This window comes from Xiphophorus hellerii, chromosome 24 (genome assembly GCF_003331165.1).
Source record: "Xiphophorus hellerii strain 12219 chromosome 24, Xiphophorus_hellerii-4.1, whole genome shotgun sequence".
Classification (NCBI taxonomy): Eukaryota; Metazoa; Chordata; class Actinopteri; order Cyprinodontiformes; family Poeciliidae; genus Xiphophorus; species Xiphophorus hellerii.
This window is the reverse complement of record NC_045695.1, coordinates 5,467,984-5,482,544: the sequence shown is the minus strand read 5'-3', so window position 1 is coordinate 5,482,544 and position 14,561 is coordinate 5,467,984. Positions and strand designations below refer to the sequence as shown.

The 14,561-nt window shown below is 41.2% G+C and overlaps 2 protein-coding genes across 5 annotated transcripts in view; one reads left to right on the top strand and one right to left on the bottom strand.

Annotated features, from left to right (window-relative positions):
• tns1a (tensin 1a) overlaps nucleotides 1-14,561 on the bottom strand; it is an 82,949-nt gene that overhangs the window by 23,072 nt on the left and 45,316 nt on the right. For all 4 annotated transcript variants that reach the window (XM_032556570.1, XM_032556571.1, XM_032556572.1 and 1 more), the window contains 7 exons: nucleotides 7,193-7,276; nucleotides 5,491-5,603; nucleotides 5,348-5,408; nucleotides 5,161-5,236; nucleotides 4,956-5,085; nucleotides 3,458-3,523; nucleotides 3,241-3,366 (listed from right to left, as the gene is read on the bottom strand). In XM_032556570.1, coding sequence (XP_032412461.1) covers nucleotides 3,241-3,366; nucleotides 3,458-3,523; nucleotides 4,956-5,085; nucleotides 5,161-5,236; nucleotides 5,348-5,408; nucleotides 5,491-5,603; nucleotides 7,193-7,276 — 656 coding nt within the window. The remainder of the gene's footprint in view (nucleotides 1-3,240; nucleotides 3,367-3,457; nucleotides 3,524-4,955; nucleotides 5,086-5,160; nucleotides 5,237-5,347; nucleotides 5,409-5,490; nucleotides 5,604-7,192; nucleotides 7,277-14,561) is intronic.
• LOC116715859 (uncharacterized) lies at nucleotides 7,431-14,559 on the top strand. The gene is made up of 3 exons (XM_032556569.1): nucleotides 7,431-7,615; nucleotides 7,719-14,051; nucleotides 14,155-14,559. Exon 2 carries the CDS (start codon nucleotides 7,935-7,937, stop codon nucleotides 13,797-13,799), a length of 5,865 nt encoding a protein of 1,954 aa, XP_032412460.1. The 5' UTR covers nucleotides 7,431-7,615; nucleotides 7,719-7,934; the 3' UTR covers nucleotides 13,800-14,051; nucleotides 14,155-14,559.

Genomic DNA, 14,561 nt, shown 5'->3' with positions numbered 1-14,561 from the left:
TACCCTAAAATCAGTACAGATCAGGATGGAGACCAAGGCCTAACCTTTTCTATCCTAAGCCTTCTTAAACTTTCAGTATTTTTAACAACATTGAAAGTTGTTAGAAATATAAATAAAGAATAAATCTCAAAAGTACCCTTTAATGGCTACATTTACAAGGAAGAGCATAGTCAAAGATAATGCTGTTTGGACAGAAAAGTCTAAGATGGAATTGTTCTGTCAAGTCAAGTTTTTTTTAGGGTATAACATTTCAGCAATGAGGCAGTTCAGAGTCCTTTGTGTGGCAAAAACAGAACATAATTAACAAACAAAATGACATCACCGAGTCAAAATGAAGGAAATGAAAAAGTTGGAATGCAGACTAGAATTGTGGCAGCTCTAGACAGTTCCTTCAGCCTTGATTTAAAGGAAGTCAGCGTTTCAGCTGTTTTCCGGACGTTTGTGGTTTATAGAAGCTGAATGCTGGTTTTCCATGTTTGATTCTGGTTCTGGGTGCAGAGCAGAACCAGAACCAGAAAATTTGAGAGGTCTGAAAGGTTGATTCAACAACAGCAGATTTTTTATGCCGTTCAGTGATTTATAAACCAACAGCTTTACATATTTTAAAGTCTGTTCTCTGAGCTGCAGTGGAAGGATTTTAAACCAGCCCTCTGCTCCTTCCAGAGGATGACCCAGTTTGTCTGTTTTGAAGCTGATTTGCTTGTGTTGGTAGTAAACAAGCTCCTCTGAGGCGCAAGCAGTGGCCTTCTGACCCCGCTGACCTCCAGGCTGGCAGCTGCTGCCAAACTACCGGACTGCCTATGAAGCGATGGAAACACACAAACTGTATCGCGTGCACACACACTTCAACAGGAAATCCCAGGGAAAGAGAAGTGATTAAATTTGTTAACTAGGAAAGATCGTTTTCCATCACTGCCTTGGAAATGTTTAAAATCAGCCACTCTGGAAGATTATGATTCAAGTTATTTACCCTAATAAATAAAATTATATTTTTAAAACTGCCTTTTTGGATTTAGATTAGTTTGATGAGCTGAAACATTGAAATGTGACAAAATAGAAGATCTCTATAACCAGACAAAAACTCTGTGCGCTTTAGAAACCACTCTAACTCCTAGAGGTCAGTAATGCTAATGCTAATGCTTACATGAAAAAAAATTGATTTCTCCTCAAAATTCAACAGCAGTTATAATGTAACCCTGGAAAGTCCACTGAGCTGAAACGCTATGCTCTCCAACCATGCAGACACGTTAAAGGGTTCCATTCATATAGAACCCCTCAGGGATGAAACGTACATTTAGCACCTGCACAAATAAAGAGGTCTGGATTCTGCAAGTGAAGCCTGATAGCTGTCCTCTGAGCGGTAGCTTGTAAAAATAGGCCTCTCTGTTCGTTAGCCCAGCAAAGCAGAGAAAAAAAAAAAATCCAACTAGAGATATAACTAAACTGATGAAGAGTTTAGTTATTTCTGAGAACACTGCAGCCCCCTCTGCTGGGACCGAACTGGGAATCCTGGCAATTCCCATTGACCTTCTTTGCAACATAGCAGCAACCTCAACGGCTCCCCGGGGGGACGTGCATAAGAATGAAATGGCTCTTTGAAAGCTGCTGAAAACGAAAAAAAACAGCGCCTTCATAAAGACGGGGAACGCGGTACAGGAAGGCTGGGAAAGGCTGCCAAGTCCCGCTCTACTGAGACTCACGAGTTCTCCTGTCTGAGCCGGTTTTTATGGCAGTAATCATGGAGCTCATCATCACTGAAAGGAGCCCAGGGACCGGGCGAGATCATCAGATGCTAAGAGATGGCAGGAAAGTCTTCTTCACATTGCGTTATTCAGCTGAAATCTACGGAAGGCCATTTCTACCAACATTAAAGAATAAAAAGTCGTGCTTTTAGCTGCCGTCACCGCGGCATGTTGTGTACCAGCTTTGCAAATAAACTCAACTTCTGTAATATGGAGAGCATTTGTGGACATTGATTTCTCCAGCTCTATCTCCATCCCATTTCGCCCAGCACATGATATTTTACATGCAAGACTGAAAACAAAATCAAACATAAGCATATTCAAACATGGAAACCTTTGTAAATACGCTGGAGTTTAAAGTTTCAAGGTGAAGAAATGGGTTGAACACTTTTTTTTTCAACATATCAACTCTTTCAATGACAAACTGCTGCATCAAATACACAACAGAGCGTTACAGCAGAGCCTTCCTCCCACTGTAGAACCATCAATAAGTATTTACATACCTGTAAATGCTTTTAAATAACATTTCTTCTGTCACTGCACATTTGTTTTCTGCACCTTTTTTATTTTTCATATATTGTCAATAGTCTGTTTTTAAATACTCAAAAGCAAAATATTTATATATGAAAAAAAAAAATCATTCTGCTCAGTTGCAGATCTCTTGTATTGGAGTAGGCCCTTTTTGATGACTGCATGGCATTTTTATGTTACGATCACGTACAGCATATTATTAATTCTATTATTTCAAATCTTGTTTTTTATACGTTTTTAACACTTTTTGATTTTTTTGTGTGACTCTACACAGCTTGATGCTGCTGCTGCACCTCACCAAATGTGAGACAATGAAATATATTTCTATTCTATTCTGTTGTATATCTGGTTGGCCACTAGAGGGCTCTGTTCATGAAGAACTTGCAGAACTCGAGAGCCACATGGAGCTTCCAGGTATATCATCAACTTTTTCCGCAACATATTTAGTTTCTATTTAAATTCCCAAACTCCCGACAGAAACATTAGCCGTGAGCTCAGCAGCTCGTTGGAGCTGATCCTAGTAGGTGTTTCAGTTTACAACAGTCCCCCCGTCTGGGGGGTTAGCTTGTTGCAGGGTGACTGACGGCCCCCTATTTCTGCAGTGGCTATTTAAAGAACTCAATGACAGGACAGAGGAGGACAAGTAGGGGGTGTGAAGCTTCACAGGAAACAAAAATCTGGAGCTGGCTTCTGTTGCTTCTTTCCTTTGTGATCAGTTTTTGCTTTTTAGTTTTAATTCTAATAATAATAATTTGGTTTTAGGCTTAAGAACATATCTACACCCTTCGTAGGGGGCTGAAGGAAGCTTTCAGGCCATATTCTGAATTGACAAACTTTTGGTTTCAAGTATTTGCTAAAATATATACATGATCTGCTATCTTATGGAAAAGAATAATTAACTTGGATTATAAAGCGGAGGACTTTCGGAGACAGAAAATGTCCACGTAAGGAGTGTGTGAGGACATACCGTTCTCGGTGTCCACTGCGTCCTCACTGGGATGGCTGAAGCTCTCGTATGAGTCCCAGCGGATCAGGGGGTCCTGGGTGTTGTAGTCCACAGAAACACTTGGCCCGTTCTCCAAGTGGTCCAGACCTAGTGTACGAAATTTTAGAAAAGCATTTTTAGTTCAATTATCTCCTGATGGGTAAACCGGGCATTCAAAGTGGTAAGAAAGTTGGAGTACCTCTGATTTTTTCTGGTCCGTAGGAGAAAACAAACTCCACCTTCCCGTACTCTGGAAACCTTCCATCTGTACAAACACACAAAGCAGAAGGGAGCATGAATCTTTGTCTAGAACTGAATGAAAGTTAGTAACACTGGTGAGGTATGACAATAATTGATTCAGAACATGTTGGGACATAAAGAGCCAAACGCTTCTCAATCACCAGGAGGTGTCGTCAAATGTTCTGTGGACATTTTAGGTCAGAGTTTAGTCAGACATGTTAGTAGCGATGCTCTGGTCTGGTCTGGTCTGCTGCTTCACGACCTGAACCTGTTGGCCTAATGGAGTGTCCTATTTAAAGACGGATCTTAAATCTGTGATCAAAAAGTCCCCAATGTGGCTCAATATAGACAATTATTTAAATAAAAGTTGGCTAAATTTCCACCATACTGATATAAAACATTCACTAGCTATCTTTCCATCAAATAGACACACAAATTTTGAGCAAACTTTTGAAATGTCACAAAAAATTCAACTTAGGTGTTCTCCGTCTACTAGTTTGAAGTGAATCAGTCAGGCTATGAAAAGTGGAATTTCATCAGATGGTGATGATATGCATGGCTGTAATAAACAGGAAGTAGATGTGGGAGAACACACGGCAGAAACATAAAGGAATCCTCCCGTTATTAACAACACGGGAAATCATTTGTTTGTGAGATATAAAATGTGGCATGGCAGAAAATGACTGTTTTTCCTCTTCAGATAAATACACAATTAGAATTAAAGGTTGTCCTTTAATTTAGCTGCATTGAAGGGGAAAAACATAAGCTATAATTACATAATTATTCTTTTTATCTGCATTTTTAGGATTTCTTTATTCAAAAGGACAGTATTTTGTTTGGGGTTCCATTAAAATGCGAAAAATTTTAATGCTAATAAATCTTAAATGCAGCAGAAAAAAACGTGTTTTCATAAGATCCTTATTTTATTGTGTCCTAAAAAACAATTAGCATTAAAATGTCCATGCTTTGCTAATGTTATCTTAATTCGAAGCTATTGTTCATTACAGACAATAATCACATCAATATATAGAAATAGCTTTTATAAATTCTCTATGTAAAATGTTATTAAAATTGCATATCTAAATTATTTTTATTGAAAATGTAAGATGAAATAATGTCAATACATTTGAGAAAGAATGTAAAAAATATATGTATTAATTAATTTCAAACAAAATTGGAAGACTTTTAATTTAAAATGTATCATACAGAAATAAATAGCATCGCATAATGAAAATTATGAAGCCAAATCAAATCAGTTATACTTTATGGAGCAATTAGCTTTTCAATAGTGCAGTTTGACCAGAAGAGGGCACCGTTGATTATGAAACTGTAGGCAATCTATCTCCTGCAGTCAGACAAAATTAAGCCTTTGACTTTGATCTTTATGTTAACATGCAACAAGAAATTATTTTATGACCCATGCGTATAATTTCACTATTAATAACAGATAATAACACCTTTGAAGGTCTCATCAAGCTCCGACTTCCCAAAAACGACCCCAAGGTCGTGGATGGCACAGGTGTGGAACTGGACCCTGAACACCACGTCTCTGGTCGGGTTCCTGTATCTCTTATGGTAACATTTCAGCTACAAAGAACAGAATATGAATTATTACAACATATGGAATATAACAATATAAGTATAAAAAGATTGCAGTCCTACCAGGATGTCTCCTTTCAGAAGCAGCCCAGGTTCTATAGTGATGCAGATACTGGTGTTGCTGTCTCCCTGCACATTGCTGCCAAAACCAAAGACAGTAAAGCTCTTTCAGTTGGGAATCACATCAAGGGTTAGTTTCTCTGCAGACTCAAAGCCAAACCACACTGAACTGGAAGAAAAGTTTCCATACTAGATTCCGGATGTGTAGACCGGCTGCATCGCCTGGTAGATCTTCAGGAACGGCCGGCATCCTGTCAAGAAACGGCAACAAGACGAATGAGACGCGGCGGCAAGCTGCGTCTCTCCTGCAGACCTTTGGCTGGGGAAACTCACCGCCTTTGGATTCAAAGTTGGGTATGCCGTGCATGATGACATGATGCAGGAAGAGTGGCTTGTTGTTGATCTTGATGTCTCCGGACAGGAGGCCGTTGAAGTACTGCACATACCTGCAGACATACCATGGGCATCCTCAGTCTGCCCCAAGGCTCCAATCAGCTCCCCTGTCTCCACTCAACAGTAGGTGGTAGTTTTAAATGGGGTCAGTTTTATAGGCAGCTGCCCAGGGCAACATTAAGAGACCAACTTTCTATATTCCAGTAAAAATGTGTAAATATATGCTCTAAGAAAAAAACAAAAGAAAAAAAACAAAATTGGACTCAAGACTTTAGAGACATCATTGTCTCAGTGGCTCAGAGGCCAAAACACAATTTTCAGATATTAACTATCTTCTTCCCAAATGTTAGGGTTCTTCCCCTTATCAGTTGGATTACCTTTTGCAATTTTAACCCAGTTTCAGTCTCAGTATGACGTTGCTTTATCCTCTTTAGGATCCGATGGAATAGATGGATGTGTATGGAGGTCTGCTAGGTGTCTGTTGAGTTAGTATAGTCTGGTTGTTAATGATGCTAATAATAATTTTATCATAGGTAACCTTGACCTCCAGGTCTCCAGGTACACACATCCTCCTTGTTCTCCTGTCAGTGACCAGATGTTTTGGTGTCTGGGAAGTTCAATTAGCCTGACCCCAGATGTCATGGAAACACCAAGACGAAGAACGAAGGAGCTACAGCTGCAATATGATGGTTACTTAATGGTATGGTTCTCATCAGTGGTGGGTAGACTTCTGCTAATGCGCTAGCACTAATTTTTCCTGTAACGCTTTAGCATTTTTGCTAACTTTGAAAATGTTGAGAGCAATATGCTAAGTCATAACACATGCTGTGACATTGACGCAGGCAGGTTATCAACATGAATTTAGTGCTTTAGCATTAGCTTTAGCTTCCACCAAATACCATGTAGCACTCTTGGCATTAGTGGAGCTAATAGTTATGATTAGTGCTTTAGGGTTAGCACAGCTAACTTTTTGTCTGGTTAATTGGTTCTCATTGTGGTTCCCTCTGAAAGAACCTTCTAACACTTTCCAGAGTGACAAATATCAAAAACTGAAACGTAATTCAAAGAAATACTGTATATGCAATTTCATTTGCATAGGTAACTTGATTATTATGCAATTCAAACAATATACTTTATGTATTTGAAAGAAATACACTCATTATTAATTTAATATAACTGTACTTTAATAATACTAAATACATAAAAAATTCAAATAAATGGGCGTTATTCCGCTGATGAACATGAATCATGTAAGGTTTATTTAATAGGGTTGCATTAAAATGATCTAAAAAGTAAAAGGAAATTTGTCATGTAATAATATTACATAAAACGTAAAAGTTAGGGTTCAATATTTCTGAATGTATTTGATATCATAATTCCTCAATTTACTCAAGTTATCTTGGTATGAAAACAACATTTCGTTGAGGATGAAAATCATTTAAATCTAAAAAAAAAAGTGCTAAAAGTGGTGAAATCTGTTTTTCTTGGTAGTGTACATTTTCTACAGTGAAACAACAACAAAAAATCAAACTGCCTTTCAGGATTTGGAGGATGTCTCATTCTGCTGATCGAAGTTTATGTTAACTCTTCAGTGGAATTAATAAAAAGTAGTTATAGAAAATAAAGGGAGTTAATAATTTACCTCCTCTGTGACGGCTGACCGACAGGAAGAGCTTTGTCCTCGTAGAATCGCCTCATGGCAAACCTGTCGAGCGCCTGGTCAGCACTGCATGGCATGAAGTCACACAGATGTTATTATTCTAGATTTAAATTCAAAATCGTCCCTTTTTTTCTACAAGGCAAGCAAAACTCTTTTCACAAGTTTATAAAAATACCCCACGGCTTTAAGTCCTCCTTTCTGGGGCAAATTTTATAACATCTGTGTGCTGTTAGAGTGGTATTAGTGTTGTTGTAAGTGTAGTTTTAGCACCCCCAACAGGAGATTTTGTAAATAGCAAGTGACGTCACAGGAAGTAAAAAATCGGTGGATGTTTACATGGTGCTTGACGTCTGATCATTATCCACGTCCATCTGCCTCCATCCTTCGTCTTTCGTGTTATCGTCTGTATGTATACTGTTTATTATCTACTTATGTTTAGCTTATTCACTATTTTACTGTAACAAAATGGTGCATGTTGTAATCGTATTTTTTGTTGTATTTATTTCAGTTTCACACTTTCTGCATTAGTAAACCTGTGGACAAAGAGAATTGTCTTCAGTGTGTTAATGGAAGAAAGGTGTTGAACCTTGCTGCCGGTCCTCTACTTCGTGGTGAAGTGGGAAAGACAGTACAGTGAAAAGACGGCACGTTATACACGAGGTAATCCAGTGAGTGTCACTACAGCAACTGTCATCACACAATACAGCTTCTACCGACCTGCAATATGGAGACAAAGTCAGCGTCATTAAAGACAAGGTCTTATGCATCAATGTCATCCACTCGTTCCAGTGGAACAGCAACTAGCGCTGCAGCTGCAAAAGCCAGGGCTAACGCTGAAGCGGCAAAGGCACGTTTAGTATTTGCAGAAAAAGAAATGAAGTTAAAAATGGAAAAAGCTCGTCTAGAAGCTTCAATGGAAATGTTGACTATAGAAAAGGAGACTGCTGCAGCCATAGCAAAGGCAGAAGCTTTAGAAGCAGTGGTGGGAGCAAGTGAAGGAAAACACAGCTCTAGGCTTCCTTTCATCTCATCAGTAGTTGACTCTTCAGAGCGCACAAAAGAGTATGTGGAGAACCAGGCTAAACTTTCAGCAGACATACATGTGGAATCACACGATGCGCCGTGTTTACAGTCACAACGGCTACCTCTAGAACAACCTTCACGCAATACGTTGTACATGCCACATCTCACTCCACCAAGAGATGATTGCACTGCTGTTGCTAATGTGTTTAAAACACAGCAAAAAAACCTTAACCCATTTATCACAATGGATGTCAACGCCACCTCATCGCAACAGATGGAGCACCAGTACAGAACTATAACAGAAAATGATCAAGATTCTGTAATGCCTGCACACAGTCCCACTGTAAATCAGCAACCATGTGACACGAACAATGCAATGGAAGCTCGTCCCACATCCCAACGTGGCAACTTCCAGCAGCCTGCTCACTCAACTGGTTCACAGATGACAGACTTCGTCAGATTTCTAGCACGAAGAGAACTTGTTACAACAGGTCTTTTACAGTTTAACGACAGACCGGAGAACTACAGGGCCTGGCGACGTTCATTCCAGAATGCCATAAGAGACTTAAACCTAACATGTGATGAAGAAATGGACCTGCTTGTCAAATGGCTGGGAAGTGAATCAACTGAGCATGCAAAACGCATAAGATCTATCCATATAAACCAGCCAGCTAGAGGGTTAAACATGATCTGGAACAGATTAGATGTGTCTTATGGTGCATCTGAAGCTATTGAGAAAGCATTGTTTGAGAGACTTGATCGTTTTCCAAAAATTGGAAACAAGGATCACACCAAACTTCAGGACCTCAGTGATTTACTGATGGAATTAGATGCAGCTAAGGCTGAGGGAGATCTGCCTGGTCTTTCTTATCTTGATACTCCCAGAGGTGTACATGCAGTAGCACAAAAATTACCTTATAGTATACAAGAAAAATGGCTCTCTCATGGATCTTCTTATAAACAATTACATTGTGTACCGTTCCCCCCATTCTCAGTCTTTGTCTCATTCATCTACAATCAAGCACAAATAAGGAATGATCCTAGCTTCAACTTTGTTTGTCAAGATGAAGTTAAAGTTAACATACAAAGACCTCCATGGAAAAACAGAACAAGGGAAATCTCAGTTCACAAAACAGAAGTATCAGCTGCTGCGTGCTCAGACAACAGATACAAAAAGAACATGGAGGATCCAGATAGGAGATGTCCAATACATAACAAGCCCCACACATTACAGAAATGTCGTACATTTCGGGAAAAACCTTTAGAAGAAAGGAAAACTTTTCTCAAAGAAAATGGCATCTGTTTTAAGTGTTGCAACTCCTCAGCACACACTGCCAGAGACTGCCAAACTATTGTTAAGTGCACTGAATGCACCAGTGACAGACACTCTTCAGCACTACACCCGGGTCAGGCACCATGGGTTAAAGACACCCAACCACCAATAAAGCACGGCGGGGAGCCAGAACCCATTCAAACTTCAGAAGTTACTAGCCAGTGCACTTCAGTCTGTGGAGAAGACCGTGCAGTCAAGAACTGCTCCAAGATATGCCTGGCCAGAGTCTATCCTAAAGGAGAAAGTGACAAAGCCATAAAGGCTTATGTTATCATAGATGAGCAGAGTAACAGGTCTCTGGCACACTCGAGTTTCTTCGACACGTTTGGTGTTCAAGGCCCGGCTGCTTCGTACTCACTAAAGACTTGCTCTGGAATGTCTGAAAATATGGGAAGAGTAGCTTCAGACTTCTGTATAGAGTCAATGGATGGTAAAACAGTGCAGCTACTACCAAGTCTGCTGGAGTGTAACGAGATACCAGACAACAGAGCAGAAATTCCAACACCGAGTGCTGCTCTTTATCATGAACATCTCAAACCAATCGTTCACCTCATCCCAGAACTCGAACCAGATGTTCCTATTATGCTCCTACTTGGACGTGACATCATCAGGCTTCATAAGGTTCACAAATGCATCAATGGCCCACCAGAAGCTCCCTATGCTCAGAAACTTGCTTTAGGATGGGTGATTGTGGGCAAAGTCTGCCTGGGGCGTGTTCATAAGCCACTCTGCGTGAACACATATTTCACCAACATTCTCGAACAGGCTCGTACAACCATTTTTGAGCCCTGTCCAAGTGTTCTACATGTTAAAGAGAGATACAGTCCCAAAAGATCAAAGGATGTCAATGAGGTAGAAGATTTTGAGCTAGGTCGCACAGTGTTCCAACTTACCAGTGAAGATAATAAACAAGCTTCATCCTTTGAAGATCTTGCCTTCATGGCAATAATGAAACAAGGAGTAAAAAAGGATGCTAGTAATAGCTGGGTTGCTCCTCTACCATTCAGACAGCCAAGACAGCACCTCCCTGATAATAGACAGCAGACTATTAGGCGATTTCACTCTCTCAAACACAACCTAGAGAGGAAACCGGAGATGAGCCAACACTTCTTCTCCTTTATGGAAAAAATATTTGAAAATGGACATGCTGAAGTAGCTCCACTTCTCAAACTAAACCAGGAACGGTGGTACCTTCCTATTTTTGGGGTGTATCACCCAAAGAAGCCTGGCAACATTCGTGTTGTGTTTGATTCAAGTGCACAGCATCAGGGGGTGTCTTTAAATGATGTTCTCTTGAAAGGACCAGACCTCAACAATCTACTCCTTGGTGTTCTGATGAGATTTCGCAAAGAAGCCATTGCCATAACTGCAGACATCAAACAAATGTTTCATTCCTTCCTTGTGAGGGAAGAGGATCGTAACTTCTTACGGTTTTTTTGGTTCAGGGACAACGACCCTACACAGGAAGTCATCGAGTACCGCATGACAGTGCATGTGTTTGGAAACAGCCCCAGTCCAGCAGTCGCTATTTACTGCCTTAGGCAAGCTGCGATGGAAGGGGAACCACATCATGACCCTGGAGTGAAAGACTTTGTCAACCGTGACTTCTATGTGGACGATGCACTTAAGTCCTTTTCTACTGTAAAAGGAGCAGTCAGTTTGCTGAAGAACACACAGGATGTTCTAGCAAACTCTAACTTGAGGCTCCACAAAATTGCTTCTAACAACAAAGAAGTTATGGAAGCTTTTCCTGCTGAAGACCGTGCAAACGACTTGAAGGATTTGGACCTAAGCTCAGACGTTCTTCCTGAACAACGGAGCTTGGGACTGAACTGGAACTTGGAGTCTGACGCATTTGTATTCAAAATCGATCAAGTAGAGAAACCCTTTACACGTCGAGGCGTCTTGTCTGTGGTAAACAGTGTGTACGACCCTTTAGGATTCGTGGCTCCTGTGACCATCCAAGGGAAGTACATTCTGAGAGAACTGACACAGCAAAGAGTAGACTGGGATTCTCGCCTTCCTGACATGATGGAGGAACAATGGATGATTTGGCGAGATTCACTGCAAGATCTAAGTAGCTTGAAGATTCCAAGACCCTATACCGAAGTTTCCCTTTCAACAGCAAAGACAAGAGAACTGTGTGTTTTTTCGGACGCATCAACCAAGGCTATAGCAGCAGTTGCCTATCTCAAGGTGGTGAATGAGGCAGGAAATATACAAACTGGCTTTGTCATGGGGAAGGCAAAACTGGCACCCAGACCTGAACACACAGTTCCCAGACTTGAGCTTTGTGCAGCTGTACTGGCTGTAGAGCTGGCAGACTTCATATCATCTGAACTTGACGTGTATGTGGATGCAACAACCTTCTACACTGATAGTAAGGTGGTGCTCGGATACATAAATAACGAAACAAGGCGTTTTTATGTATATGTTAGCAACCGTGTTGTGCGCATAAGAAGATCCTCCCATCCCAAGCAGTGGAAGTATGTGTCAACAGTAGAAAATCCGGCAGACTGTGCAACAAGATCTGTACCAGCTGCCTTTCTCTCAAATACCTCTTGGCTTAGAGGGCCTAGTTTTCTTACTGAGCCTAGACAAGAATCTTTAGAACAAGGTTCCTTTGAGCTTGTGGAGCCAAACGTGGATGTTGAAGTCCGTCCCCAAATCTCCACTCTGAAAACACAGGCTTCTCTTACATTGCTTGGTTCCCATCGCTTTTCTAAGTTCTCTACCTGGCAAGCTTTGAGACGTGCCATTGCTACTCTTCTTCATGTTGCAATCAGCTTTCATACGGTCACAGAAAACAGACAGTGTAAAAGGTGGCACTTATGTCAGAAAGCAGGCACACCTGACCAGCTCAATCTATCAGAGGATGTCATTATTCGGACTGTCCAGGAAGAGGCATATGCTGAAGAATTGGCCTGTCTCAAAAACGGTCAAGTGATCTCACGAAGAAGTCCTCTTAAGGCCCTGGATCCCTTTATTGATGAACACAACATCCTAAGAGTAGGTGGTCGGATGAGACATGGAGAAATTTCTCTGGAAGAAAAGCACCCTAAGATCATTCCTGGTAAGACCCATATTGCCACACTGTTGGTCCGATATTACCATGAACAAACCCTGCACCAAGGCCGTCACTTCACCGAAGGTGCAATTCGTGCAGCAGGTATCTGGATTATTGGTTTGAAGAGACTGGTTGGCAATGTCATTTATCATTGTGTCACATGTCGAAAGCTCCGTGGTGTCCCTCCACAACAAAAGATGGCCGACTTGCCAGCAGATCGTCTCTCCATGGACCCTCCATTTACTTACATTGGATTGGATGTGTTTGGCCCATGGAATGTTGTTGCAAGGCGTACAAGGGGTGGTCTCGCCCATAGTAAAAGATGGGCTGTGATATTCACTTGCATGGCTGTTAGAGCAGTTCACATTGAGGTTATCGAGTCTTTAGACACCTCCTGCTTTATCAATGCCCTCAGGAGATTTTTGGCCATTCGAGGTCCTGTGAAACAGATCCGATCGGACAGAGGCACAAATTTTGTGAGTGCATCAGCAGACCTAAAGATCCCATCTAATATTGACTCCAAATCTGTTGAGAAGTATTTGGCAGACAGAGGCTGCTCATGGGTCTTTAACCCCCCACATGCATCTCATATGGGTGGCTCGTGGGAAAGGTTAATTGGCATAGCCAGAAGAATCCTGGATTCAATGTTTCTGCAAGTTGGGACATCAAGTTTGACACATGAGGTGCTTACTACACTGATGGCAGAAGTGGTAGCGATTATAAATTCAAGGCCTCTCCTACCAGTGTCTACTGATCCAAGTGACCCAGTTATACTCACCCCAGCTACCCTCTTAACTCAAAAGACGGGTGTTCCATCAGTTCCACCTGCAGACCCTAATGTTAAGGACCTCTGTAAGCAGCAATGGCGCCAAGTCCAACATCTGGCCCAAACTTTCTGGAGCAAATGGAGAAGACAGTATCTGTCAACATTGCAGCCAAGAAGGAAGTGGCACGACAATCAGACGAATCTGGAGACTGGGAGCATTGTGCTTCTACGGGACCAGCAACTCAAGAGGAATGAATGGCCCCTGGGAATAATTACTCAAGTTCTCCCCAGTCAAGACAACAAGGTCCGCAAAGCAGAGGTCAAGGTGTCAAGGCAGGATGGAACTAAAGTATTTCTGAGGCCAGTGACGGAGCTCATTCTTCTGTTATCACCACCGTAGGACTAAATTGTTTTAGAAGTGTTTCTTATTCAATGTTGATAGTGGCATTTATCTATGCCAGGCGGGGAGTGTGCTGTTAGAGTGGTATTAGTGTTGTTGTAAGTGTAGTTTTAGCACCCCCAACAGGAGATTTTGTAAATAGCAAGTGACGTCACAGGAAGTAAAAAATCGGTGGATGTTTACATGGTGCTTGACGTCTGATCATTATCCACGTCCATCTGCCTCCATCCTTCGTCTTTCGTGTTATCGTCTGTATGTATACTGTTTATTATCTACTTATGTTTAGCTTATTCACTATTTTACTGTAACAAAATGGTGCATGTTGTAATCGTATTTTTTGTTGTATTTATTTCAGTTTCACACTTTCTGCATTAGTAAACCTGTGGACAAAGAGAATTGTCTTCAGTGTGTTAATGGAAGAAAGGTGTTGAACCTTGCTGCCGGTCCTCTACTTCGTGGTGAAGTGGGAAAGACAGTACAATCTGGTTGTATTAAACATGGATGACATTTTTCCCTCACAATGCCAGGAAAATAAACTAGCTAGGACGGGCTGCTAAGCTAAAATATCACATCGGTGTTTAATATTCAAGGCCTTCGTTTGATGGATTGTTACTCCTGTCCTCACGTCCCCCGAAAAAAAAAAGGGGGGTGTTTGAAAGATCAAAGTACTCAAATGACAGTTTTGCAAAAAGCGACAGCCTCAAATCTTCTACCGTAGCATTGTGAACTTTACACAGAAGCTTAGAAAGTAGCACAGGTGCA

Bases quoted from the DNA above. Each gene is read 5' to 3' on its own strand.
- LOC116715859 (XM_032556569.1), top strand. From the start codon at position 7,935: ATGGAGACAAAGTCAGCGTCATTAAAGACAAGGTCTTATGCATCAATG.